This window comes from Jaculus jaculus, chromosome 4 (genome assembly GCF_020740685.1).
Source record: "Jaculus jaculus isolate mJacJac1 chromosome 4, mJacJac1.mat.Y.cur, whole genome shotgun sequence".
Lineage (NCBI taxonomy): Eukaryota > Metazoa > Chordata > Mammalia > Rodentia > Dipodidae > Jaculus > Jaculus jaculus.
This window is the reverse complement of record NC_059105.1, coordinates 65,077,583-65,096,727: the sequence shown is the minus strand read 5'-3', so window position 1 is coordinate 65,096,727 and position 19,145 is coordinate 65,077,583. Positions and strand designations below refer to the sequence as shown.

General features: G+C 36.7%; 1 protein-coding gene across 1 annotated transcript in view; it reads right to left on the bottom strand.

Annotated features, from left to right (window-relative positions):
• Positions 1–1,432: 1,432 nt before the first annotated feature.
• Positions 1,433–19,145, bottom strand: part of Ola1 (Obg like ATPase 1) — a 147,501-nt gene continuing 129,788 nt past the window's right edge. Inside the window, exons 8-11 of the mRNA XM_004660331.3 lie at positions 8,165–8,305; positions 7,381–7,477; positions 5,285–5,407; positions 1,433–1,948 (exon numbers count right to left, since the gene is read on the bottom strand). Coding sequence (XP_004660388.1) covers positions 1,847–1,948; positions 5,285–5,407; positions 7,381–7,477; positions 8,165–8,305 — 463 coding nt within the window. The 3' untranslated portion in view covers positions 1,433–1,846. The remainder of the gene's footprint in view (positions 1,949–5,284; positions 5,408–7,380; positions 7,478–8,164; positions 8,306–19,145) is intronic.

Genomic DNA, 19,145 nt, shown 5'->3' with positions numbered 1-19,145 from the left:
CTTAGGGATAATCAACTCTCCCTAAGAAATTACCTCCTTTCTGCCATTTGTGCTAGACTGCTGCATGCTTAATGTGACAAACAGTAAGAGCAAAGGCTGGCCTGAGTATGAACCTGCATTCCATGGAAATGGTCATACCATCACGAGGGTGTTAACACAGGAGAGAATAGGAAAGCTCATGGAAGACAGAATTCTAAGACTATAAATAAGGGAGTTAAGTGGCAAATGACCTCCAAATAACTAATTTGTCATTCTCACAATATTTCACTCTAATTTTACTAAAATTTCAACTGGTCCCAAACATTTTAATAGCAAGTGTGAAGGAAGTTTTACTGTGCGTGTGTGTGTGTGTGTGTGTGTGTGTGTGTGTGTGTGTGTGAGCTAGCCAGCCAGTTTGCACCAGGGGTCTGCTGGCTCACTCTCTCTGGCACTGTGATTATAGGCAGGCCATCACATCTGCACAGCATTTTTATGAATGCTGGGGAGCTAACCTTAGGTCCTCATGCTTGTACAAGTGCTTTTTCCACTGAATCATCTCCTCACCCCGGTATCTTTTTTTTTTTTGGTTTTTCGAGGTAGGGTTTCACTTTGGTCCAGGCTGACCTGGAATTAACTATGTAGTCTCAGGGTAGCCTCAAACTCACAGTGATCCTCCTACCTCTTCCTCCCCAGTGCTGGGATTAAAGGCGTGCGCCACCATGCCCGGCCCGGTATCTTATTTTGAGACAGTGTCTTTTGTTGGTCTGATAGCAATTTAGCTAGACTAGCTAGCCAGCAAGTCCAGAGATCCTCTTGTCTCTGCTGTCTCAGTGATGGAATTATAGGCATGTGTCCCTGTGCCAGGCCTTTACATGGGTGTTGGCGATCCAAACTCAGGACTTCATGCTTGTGGCAAGCACTTAACCAGCAGAGCCAATGCCCTAGCTCCTGAGGAAGTTTTAAAATTATCAAAGTTTAATCCACTCAGTACATGAACTTCCGCATACTCTGCTGAATGGAAACAGAATATACAACCCCCCAGAAATGAGTCAAGTTTTACAATTTAGTAATTTCAAAGAAAAGTAAAAATGAAGTTGCCTTCTTGTATGGTCAGAACAATGGTAACAAACATAATTCTTAATCTTTGAAACAAAATTCTTTGTTTTCTGGTTAGAGTCCTCTATGTCATAGCTTTTATAATATCATTGTTATCATCTTTCAGTAAATGACCATCTACAGATTAATTAACTTTTGTTGAGACAAACCCCTGGCATATTACTTTTCTAATTCCCATGAAAGACTCACTTTTAAGATGCAATTGCAGCTGCCCCACATTGCCAGTTGCTGTGTCATACACACGCCTTAAAATTCTGTAATCAGCAACCACCAGGTGCCGTATCGCATTCAGCACACCACAGTCAGTCAATACAGACATCCCCAAACACACCAAGGCTGGTTTTGTCAAATGTTTTATTGAGTGTAGACATCTGGAGTACTGTAAAACATGCATTATCTGTAGATTCAAAAAGGAGCAAGCCACATTGTCCACACTGTCAAATGTGTCAGGCTTGGCATACATGATGGAGATTAATGAAGTATCATGAGAGTAATATCGTTCCTGAAAGGGTTCTACAATTTGGAGTAGGGTCTTAATCACGTGAAAAGCAAAGCTGTTCACATTGGGTAACTTGAATTTCATAGGGGATACATAGTATTTTATAATTTTAAAACAAATAAAAAATAATTTGTTTGTAGAACATTCCCTCTTCCCCACCTTTATTTGTTCCTTCAGTTTTCAGCAATTTTAATAAAAAAAAAAACATATGCATTTTGGAAGTTGTATATTTATCTGAGTAATAATTAAAATTTATTTCTTTTTTGGTTGCTGAGGTGTATTAAATTTGAAGAAGATAATATCTCCATCTTCAACAATGTAATTTCTGCCTTGTTGTCTGTATTTTCCAGCAGCCTGCAAAAGGGGAATATAGAGAAAATAAACTTTTATTTCATAACCAAATCCATAGACAAACAGTAGAAGCAAATGCAAAGATATACTATTTGAGTCATATTAAAAAAATAAAAACATAATAAAGTATAGGAAGGCATACAAGTTAAAAGTAAACAAAGAGAAACAAAATATTTCTGATTTGGGAAGGAGTAGATGTTCCATATATACATAATCATAATGTATTCTCCACTAAACTGTAGGTACATAAATGTAATTATGCCAATATCATTAAGTTTCATTACATACTGTTTATGGTTTCTGATGTGTCTGCAAACATCCAGCAAGTCACTATAATAAAACAGATCAAACCAGACAGGGAAAAAAAAAAAAAAAAAAAGACTGCAAGCTTTATTTACTTTAAGAAATTCTTTGGTGACACTGGCAATGCAAAAAAGCTAAGTTCACTATACAAGAACTGATAAATTGCAGTGTACAGATGAACTATTTCCTTATAACTTTTTATTCTGTCTTGACAATGACCACATAATAGTGTATACTAGAATTTATCACTAAAGAAGTTGACTGATTAATGACTTAGTTTCGAGCAGACTCTAACAGGTTGGAATTGCAAAGGCAGATATTTTTTTCAACTTGTAAATCAGTCGACACAGCAACTGATTCCCCCTGCTGGCACATAGACCCAGGCAGCAATCTGTGGTGATTTAACAACACAAATGCAATTTCCGAAATCCAGGTTCACCCCAGGGCACAGCATACACTGACTTCGCCCTCAACACAACGAGCTCTTCGGCAACCATGCCTAATACTGTACACAACTGCGTGGTCCCAGTGACTCTGCCACCAGTTACTGAACAATGAGGACTCAGCATCTTTTGGAAAAAAATTCTCAAGTATTTTCCTTCTGTTAGAATTTACTGAGAACATGAAAAATTTGCCCAATAAGATTACTACTTTTTAGCCGGGCGTGGTGGCACACGCCTTTAATCCCAGCACCTGGGAGGCAGAGGTAGGAAGGTCACCATGAGTTCGAGGCCACCCTGAGAATTCCAGGTCAGCCTGAGCTAGGGTGAGACCCTACCACAAAAAATAAAAGCAAAACAAAAAAAACTACTACTTTTCCCTTCAACTATATTTATGAGAATGCTCAAAGTGAAATTATACTTATCAGTAACAAAAATACTAACAAAGATTATATGTCTGAGGCTTGAAACAAATTAGATCAAATAATCCTCATAAGCATATTTTCTATTATCTAGATTACATTAGAAAATTGACTTCTAACAGAATATACTAAGATGAAACTTTAGAAAAGATAAAGTACTTTATCATTCTACAGTACACAAATATTCACATGATTTTTGCAAGATGATGTATTGAAGGCCATATGCTATTTATTTTTAGAATCTAGAGCTCACCATTATAAAACTATAAGCTAAATGAAATACATATTGGAATGACATATTAGTATAAATTTATATACTTTGTTACACTCAGGTTTACTATTAATAGTGACAGCGTTTCTTTAAATTCTCTAGAGACTATTTAATCCATTTCCACTGCTATCAGAAACAGTGGTTGAAAAAAAATCAATACCCATTTGTGAATCTTGAGTATGTATTAAACAAGACACGTCTAACCAGTTCATTTGCACTTGAAAGCAGCCATCTGTAGAAGCCAGCTTTGCCTAAGCAGATATGATTGCTAATAATGTGATATCCCCGTAGACTACAAAGCCCACACAGAGCCATTCAGTATATAGTTCACAGCACTGGTATTAAATTCGTTATGCTGCACTGGTGTTAGAAATACATATACATTCATTCATTCATACATACATACATACATACATACAATCCTGTTCTCAAACCCCAAATCTACTTATAATGTGCAAACATATGTTGGATTAAAAAACATAAAGCAACTCATAAAAATGCTTCATTTTAGTCACAGTTCATATTTTTATGAAAAATTAAGCAATATTCTAGCCTGAAAAATAAAAGGCCAACCTTTCACAATTTGTAATATAAAGCTTGCAGTTAGTGTTAAATATTCTTATAAGCAGGAAATACTATATCTTATAATAATTTCTCTGAATTGTTAAAGAAAGTGGTTGCAATTCATGTTACCTGTGTTATAACATAAAATCTACTAAGGACTGGTAAAACAGACATCCAATGGAAGTACGGAAAAGAAGCACCCATTCTCTGAATTCTAATAGGAATATCCTCATTTTTATCTTCATTATGAAATGTGCCAACATGATACAGTATGTTGACAAATAATATGAGATTTTTAAGTCTAATTAGAATTCTAACAAAATTAAATCTCCATATCTGCAGATACAAATTTTGTATCTGCAATACAGATACAAAGTTAAATTTCGATATCTGCAGATTTATCTATATCAATACAGGTGAAACTTTAAAGTGTAACTTTATTTTTTTAAAAATCAAGAGCTTAACACTGAGCCAATTATATCAAGATTTTTCCCTTTTTCATTCTGAGGTTCCAATAGTCCAAAAGTTTTGTTGTGCAGTACGCTTGTCCTAACAATGCCAGTGGGCATGAAACATCTGAAATAACCCTTTTTGTATTCCTTTATGAAGCAATAATGAAATAGTAAACATAAAAACCTGCTTTAAATTCCTCAACATCCTCAATGATAGTTTTAAAATATTAAAGAATTATTTATCTGGCCTACTTATTTATTGTAGATTGATAGATTTCTCTATATAGAATCTGGGAAGCCAACAATAAATTTTGCAATAGAATTCACATTAAAAATCATTTACTACACATGCATAGCAATGCTTCACTATGATTGCAAATCAAATTATACTTATTAGCTAAAATAAAGCACAATTTTGGACCTGCCCTCTAGTGTTGAGAAAGCAAATCAAATTCCCAAAGATCTTAAAAAAAAAAAAAGGAAAGAAGAAAAAAAGAAAAACAAAGAAAAGGAAACTATGAAGTTTCAGTAGCAGGTTTTACTTAAGTAGGTATCTATTTTCTGAGTTATAGGCATATTCAACTTCTATTTCACTGACTATCAGTGAACAAATTCTTTGGATTTATTGGCTTACAGCCAATTCATCTTTTATTTTCAGTTACAGAAAAAAAAATAACCCATACAACTGTTAACAATTCACACTTTTCAAAAATAATCTACAAGCACATGACCAACAGAGGTCTTCAGTTCATTGATAGTTATAATAAATCCCAATAATATTGTTATTTTATATTACAGTTTAAAAGACAGCCATCTTTTAAAAATCATGGATCTCTTCATATCAGTGCCAAAATTATGAAACATGCAAGTAAGAAATCATTACTTACCTTGACTGCATTTTCAGAACCTTCCTCTTTAAAATCTTCATATTTCATTACTTCAGCCATAATGAATCCCTTTTCAAAATCTGTGTGAATCTTTCCTGCAGCCTGAGGAGCCTTAGTTCCTTTCTTTAAAGAGAACAAACAGAGAAAACTAATTGCATTTAGGATGACTGACTGTAAGCAGTTTCTTTTCTGATCTGCAGTTGGCTCAACTAAACTTAGTTTAACGGTAGTTAAGATGTCACTGAGAACATTTCCAGCACTGGGCACTACCAGTGCAGGCACACTGTGCAGACACCTCAGCAGATATTAAAGAAGCACAGCTCTGCTTTTCCTAACAGCCATCTACAGTTGTATTGATTTAGATATAGTGGTCTGGTTTTGGTGTAGGTTTCACTTCGATTTTCTATTCCTCATAGTGGAAAAGAAAATAAAGACTTTTAAGTAACTTTCAAGCTGAATTATCAAAGGTTTTACAAAGATAAAAGCTCTAAAAATTTCTGCTCAACCAAAGAACATATAAAAATCAATATATAAAAGCACATTTTACAGCATTTCTAGCAACTCAGATTATCTATTTTGAAATAATAAAGAAATGTTAATAGTAATATTTTTGAGCATTTTTTGTAATACTCCATACCTCTAACAGAGATGAAGGAAATTCAAGTTGAGATAGGAAGGGAAATGTTTTATAATTACCCCATATGTTAAATTACAAGGACACACACAGCCATACAAGAAATCTGAGAAATGATGGTGACCTAAAGGCTGCTTAATAAGGCATGTTAAAGTGATAAGGAGTCTGACACTATAAAGCTCAGTTTTTACAATAAAAGATGTATTAGGTTAATATGGCTACTCACTGATGCTTACCTGACTAAGTATCTTAGCACATTAAATCATGGATACTTAGAATCAGTCTTAAGATAAACCAGCTTTCACATTTCCAAGCCCAGAGCATGCTCTTTCCTGCATCGTATACTTAAGTTTGATGTTTTAAGGCTTTAAAATACATCTTCGACACACAGAGTAACAGTATACATGGGCAATTTGTTTACAAACTTGAATTTGCTTTGACACTATTTTTAAAGTTTAGATACAAAATAACCTTAGAAGTCACCCCCCCACACACACTTTTAAGCAAGGGGAGAGATACAAGTGAATCTCACATTCACAAAAGCACATCTAACATGTTGAACTACGTACATGTTTCTATATAAAGTAAAAATAAATGTAACAGTTGTATAAGATAGACATCAAAGCAGCATTAGGATTCATTACAAAACATTTTAAATAACATAATACAAGACTTAACTGAGAACTGAATCTAAAAGTACAGACAGACATTATTTTTATATTCTGTAACATGCTATTTAGGACTGCATACATTTCAAAATATTTTTCAATAGTAACTACTATATAACAATACATTTGCATTCAAAAGAAAACCAAGCCCATTGTCCTCTGGGAATATATTAGTCATTCTCTCTGGTCATCTTCACTGTACACCAATATTTAAAATATGTATCACATTTTTAAGGAAGGTTGAACATACACGAAAAATAAATATTACTTCCATGAATTCAAATAAAAAGGAATGAAATATTACACATTGAGTTCAGCTTTTTGAGCCCAACTGTGCATCTATGAGGAGCATAATGATGTCATATTGCTTTTATTACTGAAAATGTAATCCGAGCAAAGCAAAGAAGGAAAGAACCACCCGCAACCCAAACAAACTTAGCGAATACAAAATGAAAAGCAACATCAATTTCACTGCAGACAAACCCAGTCACACAGATTAAGCAAGCACAATACTGGTGCGTCTTATCTCTGACCACAGGAGGAGGGTAGACAGATTCTACAGGATGAAGAAATTCAGACTATGTAATAGGCAGAATCAATTGTTACCTGCCTCAATCAATGCCGCTCCACTTTCACTGTTCAGCAGCTCACAAATAATTAAAGTTATCCTGGACAAAAACCTCATCTGTAATGACTAGCTAACCGCCACCATGACAAACTTCAAAGTCAGTGATATCAATCTGAATTCAATAGTGTGGAACTGGATATAGCTGATGAATAAGTATGAATCTTACCCTGATGGTCCATGCACGCACTTCATCTGGGCCTGCAGTGAAAAAGTATTCTAGTTGGAGTGCTGCAAACCCAGCCTTAATGATCTTTGGCAAAGCACTGAAATAAAATGAAACAAATTCACTCAACACCTAAGTTGACTCTGCCAGAGATCAGTATAGAGCTAAAACTATGCATCAAGCAGATAATGTTAAAGATACCTGTGAATGACCATCCATTTTTCATAACATACTTGAAGAGGTGAGACAACTGGGGGGCTATTTCTAAAAATAGCCCTGCCGAAATCAGTTTAAATTATATTAGCCCAGACATTTTGAATTATTTACTACTTAAAAAAATGAAAAATTAGATATGCCTAGCCTATGACTATTTTCATCTAATATAAATTATTTCCAAGACCTCAGCCATGAAAGCGAAAATTATTTGATTGAAATCCAATCTTCTAACACTATATTATTGTTACTCAGAAAAAATTATGGCAAGTGATTCACTCTTTCCCCTCCCCCACTGAACATGACGAAAGAGTTTTGGCGATCATCCCTCCTCAAAAATATACATAACTAATACCTATGTTATAATTAAAACACTGTACGGAGATGACAGATGACAGTTAAAAACTTAATTTAAAATAAATCTTTTCACTCTGTCTCATGGTAAAGAAAGGAGAAGATTCCCTCTTTATAATGGTAATTACTCTGTCATTTATTATTCTATCAGCGCAAGCAATTAAATTACTGCAAGGAAATAGTTGATAATAAAGTGTAGGGAAAATGAATGCTAATTAACCTTTGTGTCATGTTCGCTTCCAGATACTTCTGTCTCTCCTCAGCACTCAATTCTTGCAACTTGAGTTCCAAGGCCCCACTAAAAGGAATGACCAAGGCACCTGGGTCATACTTGTCCACCCACTCTTTAATTTTTATCAACCTGTAGACAAAAAAGGGCACAACATTATCTTGTAGTGCATGCATGACTGTACCACATTCATTATTATCAAGTAGCACATACATATTCATAAGAATTGCATGGTTTTATGATGCCATCTTTTTGTGTATAGCTTTCCAAGGTCAAGGCATTAACAGGCAGCAATTGCTTCAGGTATACGCCATAATATTTTATTGTAACCTAGTTTTACTTTATGGCATTATCAGTAGGAATAAATATTTTAAACTTTTAAAAGTTAAACTAAATTTGTTCTGCATTAACACCAATACCTTTGAATAAAGAGTCAATTTTGTAATTTCTTTATTTTCTTTACAAACTAGTTCAAAAAAGGTAAACTCATTAAAGTTTTGCTTTTACAAAAATCATACCTTAAAATGCCAGCTAATTTTGAAGTGCCACTGAAAAATAACTTGTCCACCAATATATGCATAGTCTGGTTTTGGTCCTTTGTGAACAACATAAGCTAGAGCTGACATGGGGTTTTGTATTTTTTAAAAATATTTAATTAATTTATTTGAGAAAGAGAGAAAGTAAGTATGGGCAGGACCTCCTGCCACCACAAGCCAACTCCAGATGCATATGCCACTTTGTGCATCTGGCTTTATGTGTGTACTGGGGCATCAGGTATTGCAAGCAAAGACCTTTCAATGTTGAACCATCTCCCCAGTTTGGGGGTTTTTTAGTTTTGGGGGAGATGTTTTGCTAAGAAAAAGGAAAAAAAAAGGCAAATACAGATGTACAAATATAATAAGTATACATGTTCTTATAAACCTGACTTTTGTGGGGTCATGAATAGAAATGTAGAGGAAATAAATTCCTTTAATCACTAAAGTTATGGAAAGCCAAATCAGTTATGAAACTAATACCAGCTATTACCTGAAAAAGACATTATCGAACCCCCATCAGCACTACTTCCCAAAGTATGGAGTATTTTAATAAAGTAGTAACTAAATCACAAGAGAAATAAACTTAACAAATATAAAGGTTTTACTCCTAGTTTATTTTTTTAAAGTAGTTTTACTTTTTGGTTATGCGCACATGTATGTATGGGTGCCCCAGAGCCTCTTTGCTGTTGCAAAATGAAACCAGATACACACTCCACTTTGTGCATCTGGCTTTATGTATGTACTGGGAAACGGAACTCAAGTCAGCAGGCACGCAAGTAAATGCCTTAACTACTGAGCCATCTCCCCAGCCTTAATCCTAGTTTCTCATTCTGGGCAATTTACGGTACCTTTTTCTATGCCTTAGTTTTCTCATTTTTAGGAATGGAAATAATGTATTATAAAGAACCTAGAAAAATAATGTCTGCAAGTAGTAAACAAATAGTAATAGTTACTATTCACTTCCTTTCTTAGATAATCATAGCATATCCTCCTATGAGTCTGTAACTATACTTCATATAGGTCTAATTACAGGTTTAATACAAATGTACATAAAAATTTGAATATATGCCATAGTCTGACATACGTTTACTAGTCTCCTGTATTTAGACTGAAGTTGATTTTTATTTTTATTTATTTATTTTTGAGGTAGGGTCTCACTCTAGGCCAGGCTGAGCTGGAACTCGCTCTGTATAGACTAAAGTTTTAATAGGGTTGGTTGTGGTGGCTCATGCCTTTAATCGCAACACTGAGGCTGAGGTATGAGGATAAACATGAGTTTGAGGTTAGTCTGGGTTACACAGTGAGCTCCAGGACAGCCTAGTTTGTTAGCTTGCCTTAAAAAAAAAAAAAAGTAAGTTGCAGAAATCTTTCAAATCAACAATATATATGCCACATTTAGGGAAAAAGAAAAACAAGAACTCAAGAACAAATCCATCACAATTTCACTAACATGGGGCTAGAGAGATGGCTTAGCAGTTAAGTGCTTGCCTGTGAAGCTTAAGGACGCTGGTTCGAGGCTCGATTTCCCAGGACCCACGTTAGCCAGATGCACAAGGGGGAACACGCGTCTGGAGTTTGTTTGCAGTGGCTGGAGGCCCTGGTGAGCCAATTCTGTCTCTCCATCTGCCTCTTTCTCTGTCTGTCGCTCTCAAACAAATAAATAAAAATAAACAAATTTTTTTTTTAATTTCACTAACAAAGGGAAGGATAGGAATTCATGACCTACCCAACAGGACAGACAAAGGGTTAATAAAAAGTTATATAAGGGCTGGAGAGATGGCTTGGTGGTTAAGGCGCTTGTCTGAAAAGCCAAAGGACCTCAGTTCAATTTTCCAGGACCCATATAAGCCAGATGCACAAAGTGGTGCATACATCTGGAGTTTGTTTGCGGTGGCTGGAGGCCCTGGCATGCCTATTCATTCTGTCTCTCAAATACACACATAAGAATAAAATATTTTTTTAAAGTCATATAATAGTTGGGACATTGTTAGTATACATATACTATTAGTGGCTTTTGATCTTTATAATATTTTTATCCTTTTGCTTGCATCCTAAAAATACAAAACAACCCTTAAGCTTTATTTTGGAATAAAATAGATGGCCTTAAAATATAATTCAAACAAGATATTTTCTTATCAAAAATTCTAATGGACAGGATAAAAGAAAAAAAAGAGGAAATTGCAAGACACTAGGAAATGGAAAAACATCCCATGTTCTTGGATCGGAAGAATCAATATTGTGAAATTGGCAATCTTACCAAGAGCAATCTACACATTTAATGCAATCCTCATCAAAATTCCAACAGCATACTTCAAGGAAATAGAAAAAAAGAATCCACAAATTCATTTGGAATCACAAAAAGTTTCGAAAATCTAAAACAATAGTGAGCAATAAAAATAAGGCTGGTGGTATCACCATACCTGATTTTAACCTATACTACAGAGCTATAGTAACAAAAACAGCATGATACTGACACAAAAGTAGACATGTAGATCAATGGAACAGAATAGAGGACCCAGATGTAAGTCCAGGTAGCTATAGCCACCTGCTATATGATAAAAATGCCAAAAATACTCATTGAAGAAAAGACAGCCTCTTCAGAAAATGGTGCTGGGAAAACTGGACATGTACCTATAGAAGTATGAAAATAGATTCTTCTCTCTCTCCATGCACAAGAATTAAGTCCAAAATGGATTAAAGACCTTAACATCAGACCTGAAACTCTGAAACTGCTAGAAGAAAAAGTAGGGGAAACCCTTCAACATATTGGTCTTGGCAAAGACTTTCTGAATATAACCCTAATTGCTCAGGCAATAAAACCACAGACTAACCGCTGGGACCTCATGAAATTACAAAGATTTTGTACGGCAAAGAACACTGTGAATAAAGCAAAGAGGCAACCTACGGAATGGGAAAAAAAATCTTTGCCAGCTATACATCTGATAGAGGGTTAATATCTAGGATATATAAAGAACTCAAAAAATTAAATAAGAAATCAAACAAGCCAATTAAAAAATGGGCTATGGAGCTAAATGGAAAGTTCTCAAAAGAATACAGATGGCATATAAGCATCTAAAAAAAAAGTCCTACATCCCTAGTCATCAGGGAAATGCAGATTAAAACTATGCTGAGATTCTATCTCACTCCTGTCAGATTGGCTACCATCATGAAAACAAATGACCATAAATGCTGGCAAGGATGCGGATTTGAGGAACCCTTCTACATTCTTGCAATCTGCTCCAGCCATTGTGGAAATCAGTGTGGATGTTCCTTCAAGACAGCTAAAAATTGATCTACCATATGACCCAGCTATAGCACTCCTAGGCATATAGCCTAAGGACTTACCTCATTACCTTAGAGATACTTGTTCAACCATGTTTACTGCCACTCAATTTACAATAGCTGGGAAGTGGAACCAGCTTAGATGTGCCTCAACTGATGAGGGGATAATAAAGATATGGCACATTTATCCAATGGAGTTCTACGCAGCAGTAAGGAAAAATGAAGTTATGAAATTTGCAGAAAAATGGATGGACCTAGAAAGAGTTATACTAAGTGAGGTAACCCAGGCCCAGAAAGCCAAACATCACATGTTCTCGCTCATAGGTGTATCCTAGCTACAGATGACTGGACTTCTGTGTAAGTAGGAAGAAAACTCAGTAGCAAAGGCCAGTAAGCTAGAAAAGAGATATAAAGGGAAGGGAGGGGGGTACTTAATAGGATGGTATTGTATATATGTAAGTAGAAGAATAGATCAACGGGGGTGAAAAGGCCCATGAGAGGTCAAGGGAAGAGATTGAGTAAGGAAAGGTGGAGGGAAGACTAATCAAAATCTAAAAGGATATAAATAAATGATATGGAAGCCTAATTTTTTGGACAATGGAGCACTCAGGAGCTGTGGATTATTGCTAGAAATTTTTCAGTGCCAGGGATGGGATACCCTCCAGTGAGTTGTTGGCCAGGAAGGTTCCTGATGCCCCAAAACATTACAGGCTATTGCCGAGGCCCTTGGTTTTCCACCAGGAATAGATGGTAAGACCCTATTGCTGAAGACTCCACATGTTTAGGCTGCAAGGCCACTGAGAAATCCTGCTGGAACTGAGCTCATAACCTCCTCCATGTAGGCCAGCAGACAGAAAGCTGGAAGAAGCCATTCTGCATGCAGTTCAATGGGAGAGAGCGAAATCATCAGTGAAGATACTCAACAGTAGACACTGCCAGTCTTAAATTTTGCCAGCCAGGCCAAATGAGCCCATGGGTGCAATGGTGGCACATCTGTCATGGTGAAAACCATGCCCGCTCCATGAACACTTAAAACAGGGGTAGTCATGAGCCCTAGGGATATAACGTCTGCTGCTATCTGGCTAAATGTATATACTATGCTTATGAAGCTGCCCAGTAAGCACTTCTCTTAATGTTCATACCCTTATATTAATGCTATTCTCACTTTTGGTAGAGAACCTTCTCTTTTCAGATGGCAGTGACCTTGGGACGACTCAGAAGGCATCATGGTGCTCGAAAGAAGTGACAGGAGTGCTCAGCACTGCAATATCTCTATCACATCTTCCAAGGCTCATGGTCTATTATGGAAGAGGTGGCAGAAAGATGTAAGAGTCAAAGGAAGGGTAGGACTCCTTACAACATGCCCCTCCCCCCCACCTGACACAAAATGGCCTGGATATCCATGACCTCACCTAGTGCCTGACACTATCGACACAAGACCATCATAATAGGGGGGAAAGATCATGACATCAAAATAAGACAGAGACTGATTGAGAGGGGGAGGGGATATGATGGAGAATGGACTTTCAAAGGGGTGGGGTAGATGAAGGAGGGCATTACCACTGGATATTGCTTACAATCATGGAAGTTGTTAAAAAAATTATTTATTAAAAAAGGAAAAGATATAAATTAGTAGTTTTGCCTATCATATCATAAATTCTAACTTACTTTATAAATTTATACTAAGCCAAACTCTGTATTTAAACATTATCATGAATAGTTTAGTAATATACTTTTATTTTATAAGTTAAGAATCAAATGTGTAATTTTAAAAAGCAGATCACCCACCAAATAGAGTCAATGAAAATAAAACAAGTCATGTATAAAGAAAATGTAAGAATGTCATACATTTTGTTTCATAAATATGGTCAATATAACTAATAAAACTGGAACTGTTATAAAACAAGATAAGAAATAATTACTTTGGCTAAAACATCAATTCAGACTAACAATGGTTCTACCCTGTCATTTTCACAGCCTTTCCTGCAGAGCCCTCAGAGGGATTATTTGCATTCCTCAGGTGTTCTATTGTACAATTCAGATGAATAAAGACTTACAAATCATTCCTCTACCGCCAATGTAAGACTTTGATCTAGTGAATACACCATTGTACCTTAACTATAATTGGCAAAAAAAAAAAAAAAAAAAAAAAATCCTGACAGTGTAGAGCATCACAAGCTTAATAACAAAGGGGAATATCTCAAAGTGTTGACAGATGATCTTCATAATGCAGAAGCGGAGCGAGCACATTTCAGCAGTAAATGAGCGCTGAGGTCTAAAGGTCTAAAGTGACTGACATCAGACCTGCGATAGCCTCACTAAAGAAAAAGGTACTGTCGCACTCTCCATAAAGTGAGTTAGGCTCTTTGCCTGTAAGCTTCACTTTTGTGACTTTCACTGTCATAGACAACACAGAAAGATTAAAAGTGACTTAGGTTCTTTGGCCGTCTGCTTTACTTTTGTCACTTCCCCTATCAAACAAAAGTAAGAAATGTTCTAAGGTGATTTTTCATTATATATTTGAACTAAGGTTTGGATAATTACAAAAATGAAACTCAATTTCAAGACTATCAATGGAAATACTTATGTTATACCTATTAGGGTCAATGTTTTAAGAAATGTGATAATGAGGCTGAGATCACAAGTTTGAACCTCATAGGGACCGGTTACCTTTTGCTATGATCCAAATTCAAACTATAGCCAGTCATCTGAGAGATGGGTTCTACTGACACATGAGAGGCAGGGGGGATTTAACACTGAGTTTAGCTGCCACCACTAGACAGTCTACCAAAGTGGCTGAATAATAATCTCCACATATACAATGTTAGCAAATGTCTAAAGAAAGCCATTTAATTGTTAGTGACCAAGATAACAATGACTTGTCACAGGATATCAAATTATATAATGGGGAGCAGGAAAAGTAAGGACTGTAGACTCGCAAAAAGTTAAAAAATATATATATGACTCATCCTTCCTGATAAGGAGTCAAAAGCATGCCTGACTGAAGAACTATCAGGAGATGTTTATTTCTTCCTGATAGCAACTGCACAGCAACATGACAGAATAGGGAGGGACGGGTAGTTTTAAGACTAAAAAGTGATACCTTGAGATACATTAGCAGGTTGTGATCTGCTGAGAGATTCTTGGTCTTAAATTTCCATTAGAAGTCTAAAGAATTATGTCCGTAATTTACCTTTTACCTTATATTACCTTCTTATTCCATACTGAACTTCAGATTCCAAAAATTTGATTTTCCTAAGGCTAGTTCACATTGTCTATTATTTCTTTACCCAGATAATAATCTTATTCTTTATCTCTTTAGACAAACACTATCACTGGGCCACTCAATAGTATTACAATTCTATTTGTTTCCTTTTTAAATGAGATTGTGCTTGTTCAAAGTGCTAAATAAGACATCTGTATCACTCTCTCCAAGTCTGAGGGAACAATGTGTAAAAGAGGTGGCGGGGGTGGGGGAGGTGAAAGAATTTAAGAGCCAGAGGGTGAGGAAGAGTACTTTGGCACACAACAAACAAAGCAGCCCTTACTTCTTGACCTCACAGCAGCTGTCACTACCTCCACAAAAGCAAAAGCTGCATAACATTAAGGTCATCAACATTTTGACATTTTCAGATAGACAGAGGGGAGGAAAAAAAAAAAAAGCAAAGGAAGAGGAGGAAGGGGATGGGAAAGAAGATAAGGGAAGAAGGGAAGGAAGGAGGAAGGGAAAAATGAAGGCATAGAGGGTTAAAGGGCAAGTTCAGCATTAGAATCAAGTTAAACTACCATTTATGGTACCTTTGTTGAGTATTAGAACTTTCTTAAATCTGCTATTTTACTTTGCAATATCAAGATATACTTCAACAAATTTTAACATGCCATATTAGATCCTTATTCATACTTGTGGTTTTGTTGTGTGAACTTGTTTTTTTTTTTTTTTTCTCACGTATTTAAGGTCAGCAATGACAACCTATTTCTGACAATGTAACTGGTGGTAAGAGCCAGAGGCCAATATTCAGAAAAAGTAAGTAAGAAAAAGTAAGGCTAGTGGAAGGTTAGTTCAGTTTCCCTAAAGATTACATTACAAAACAACAATACTCAACAATACTGGGACTTTCAATAAAATGTGTGCAACAAACAATGCATAAACTTGAAATACATGTCATAGATAATATCCTTTTATTTTTTTTTCCCTTTGGTCTTTCAAGGCAGGGTCTCATTCTAGCTCAGGCTGACCTGGAATCCACTATTTAGTCTCAGGGTGGCCTCGAACTCAGGGAGATCCTCCTACCTCTACCTCCCAAATGCTGGGATTAAAGAAAGTGTGCCACCACGCCTGGCTGATAATAGCCTTTTAAAGTCATGAAGTTATCTTTATAAAATCGAGATATCAACTCTTCCAAATTTTCGGGTTGAATAAGAGATTAAAAACATCTTTACTTGTATATATTCATTGAATTGGGGCTAGGAAGGAAGCCAATAACTGGACTGGGTGGCACCGGACTATAATCCTAGCTACTCAGGAGGTTTATGCAGGAGGATTTCAAGGTCTGCCTGGGCTACAGAATGAGTTCAAGGCCAGCATGAGCAACTTTATATGAGCCCCTGCCTCAAAATAAAAAGTAAGGAGAGCTAGGGATACGGCTCAGTGGTTGAGTTACAGTGCTTGCCTAGCATGAATAAAGGCCAGAGTTAAATCCTTGTAACACAAAACAAGCAAGCAAGCTAGCTAGCATGCAAGCAAGCACGCACACACGTGCGTGTGCACACAGAGAAGTCAGTATTTACAAAAAGGCAGGAATAGGGTAACAGAAGAAATTCCAAGAAAGTAAATTCCAGTCTTGACTAGTGTCTACAGGTTTAGCTAGTGTTTACAAATCGAATCCCTCTTCTAAGACAGCCTCATCTTGACATGTGAGGAGACTTCAAGTTCCAGTGTTTTGGCCTGCCTTCTTCATGAGGGTGTACAGCCCAATAACAAGGTTTTACTCCAAATAGAATCAGATCACTTGAGTGCCTTGTTATAATACAAAATGTACATTTTAGTAAGGTCTCAAGGTCATGAGCCTACAAGTTACATTTTTGGAAGCACTGTATTTAAGAATATTGAAAATAAAAGCATTTAACTGAAATGTATGAAATACCTTCGCAGACCTACAGATAACGAGGCAGACTGACTGCACAACACAAGAGCAAGACAGCTTTAGAAACTGAGCAGTCTACTTCACTTTGCAGTCACCATAAAGTGGTGTGTGTGCATCCCTGTGTCTACGTGCATACACATTTATAAAAAGCAATAAATTCTTGCCAGGCATGGTGGCTCATGCCTTTAATCCCAGCATTTGGGAGGCAGAGGTATGAGGATTGACATGAGTTCGAGGCCACCCTGAGACTACATAGTGAAACCCCACCTTGAAAAAACCAAAGAAAAAAAAAGGGGGGGGGAGAGCAATAAGTTCTAGAGAAATAGGTGCTACTTTTATTTTCTTCTTTTGAGTCTCACTTAGTGCAAGCTGACCTGGAACTCACTTTGCAGTCTGGTCTGGCCTTGGGTTTACAGAGATCTTCCTCCCTCTGCCTCTGGGAATAAAGGTGTGTGCCACCATGTGCAGTGAAGGTATTATTTTTGCAAAGTAAAATTTTATTTCAGGATTTTTGCTTGGAGGATGAACACATTTCAGAGTGTACTGATAACTAGAAGACTATTACAAAATTGAAATAACTAAGTAATATGTGTTAAGACAAGCAGGCAACATTAAAAACAAGTTAGAAAAGCTATCCTCACATTTTGGGCTCACCATGACTGTTTATCCCTCCATATGCTTCAAAAGTGCGAACACATGTAATTAATCTCTATGTGACGGACAAGTAACAAATGTATGGAAACAGCTTCTATGTAATAAAAGGCTACTTTAAAAAAAAAAACAAACAAGAAAAAAACAAGGTTCATTGCAATATAAAAAAAAGTTGAAAGAAAATACCAGGGTAAATTCTTACTCATCTGAGTCAATCACAGCTCTCATTTTCTAGCTAGTACACGGAGTGGGCCTGTGGACCAGGGTTGTCAATGGAATCAATAGGCACTGGGGGAAACTACCAGGGAGCTTTAGGACAAGGTTTCAAAACACTCACTTGGCTCTTAAAAAGAGCACTGAAGAGGGTCTCAGCTAATCATCATTTGATCTGACCACTTAACACTAGTAGCCAATATGTGGTGACAAGAACAGAAGTGGGGAAAGATAGGAAAACTTACTCTTTTTAATATTTTATTTATGAGAGACAGAGAGAGACAGAATGGGTGCACTAAGGCCTCTAGCCACTGCAAAGGAACTCTAGATACATGTGCCACCTTTTGCATCTGGCTAACGTGGCTCCTGGGGAGTTGAACCTGGATCCTTTGGCTTTACAGGCAAGGGCCTTAACCACTAAACCATCTCTCCAGCCTGGAAAACTCCTTCTTGATAGCACCAAATTTTAAACTAACATCTTAGGAGATAAACTACCCAAATTTGGTCTTAAGCTTGTTCCCATTATGTGCACCAGGAATGGTTGTGGCAGGGATCCTCCTCCCTCTGCCTCTGGGATTAAAGGTGTATACCACCATGCCCAGTGAAGGTGTAATCAATGGAAATACTTATGTTACACCTAGTAGGGTGCTTAGCTGCTCCTGGAAGAGTGATCCTCATTTGAGTATACTGCTACAGGGCCTCTTGGCTAGCTTTACTTCCATTTATTCTAAGCCACAAGTTCCTCAAGAACTTTCTGTGCGTTCTCATATGAACAGAAGCTATTGCCACATTTGACTCTATGTTGTAATTGCATGGTTTCTTGTTTCTCTCCTTCACCTGCAGAAAACATTTATTTATTTATTTTACCGGGGGAGGGGGAAGTGGGTTAGGGTCTCACTATGTAGCCCATGCTGGCATCAAAATGGTGATCCTCTGCTCTAGCCTACTGAGTGCTGGAATTTCAGGAGAGAGAGAGAGAGAATGGGTATACCAGGTCCTCTAGACACTGCAAATGAACTCCAGATGCATGCACCTCTTTGTGCATCTGGCTTTACATGAGTACTGGGGAAGTGAAGCCAGGTCGTTAGGCCTTCAAGGAAAGTGGCTTAACCGCTGAGCTACCTCTTTAGCCCCAAAATAAGCATT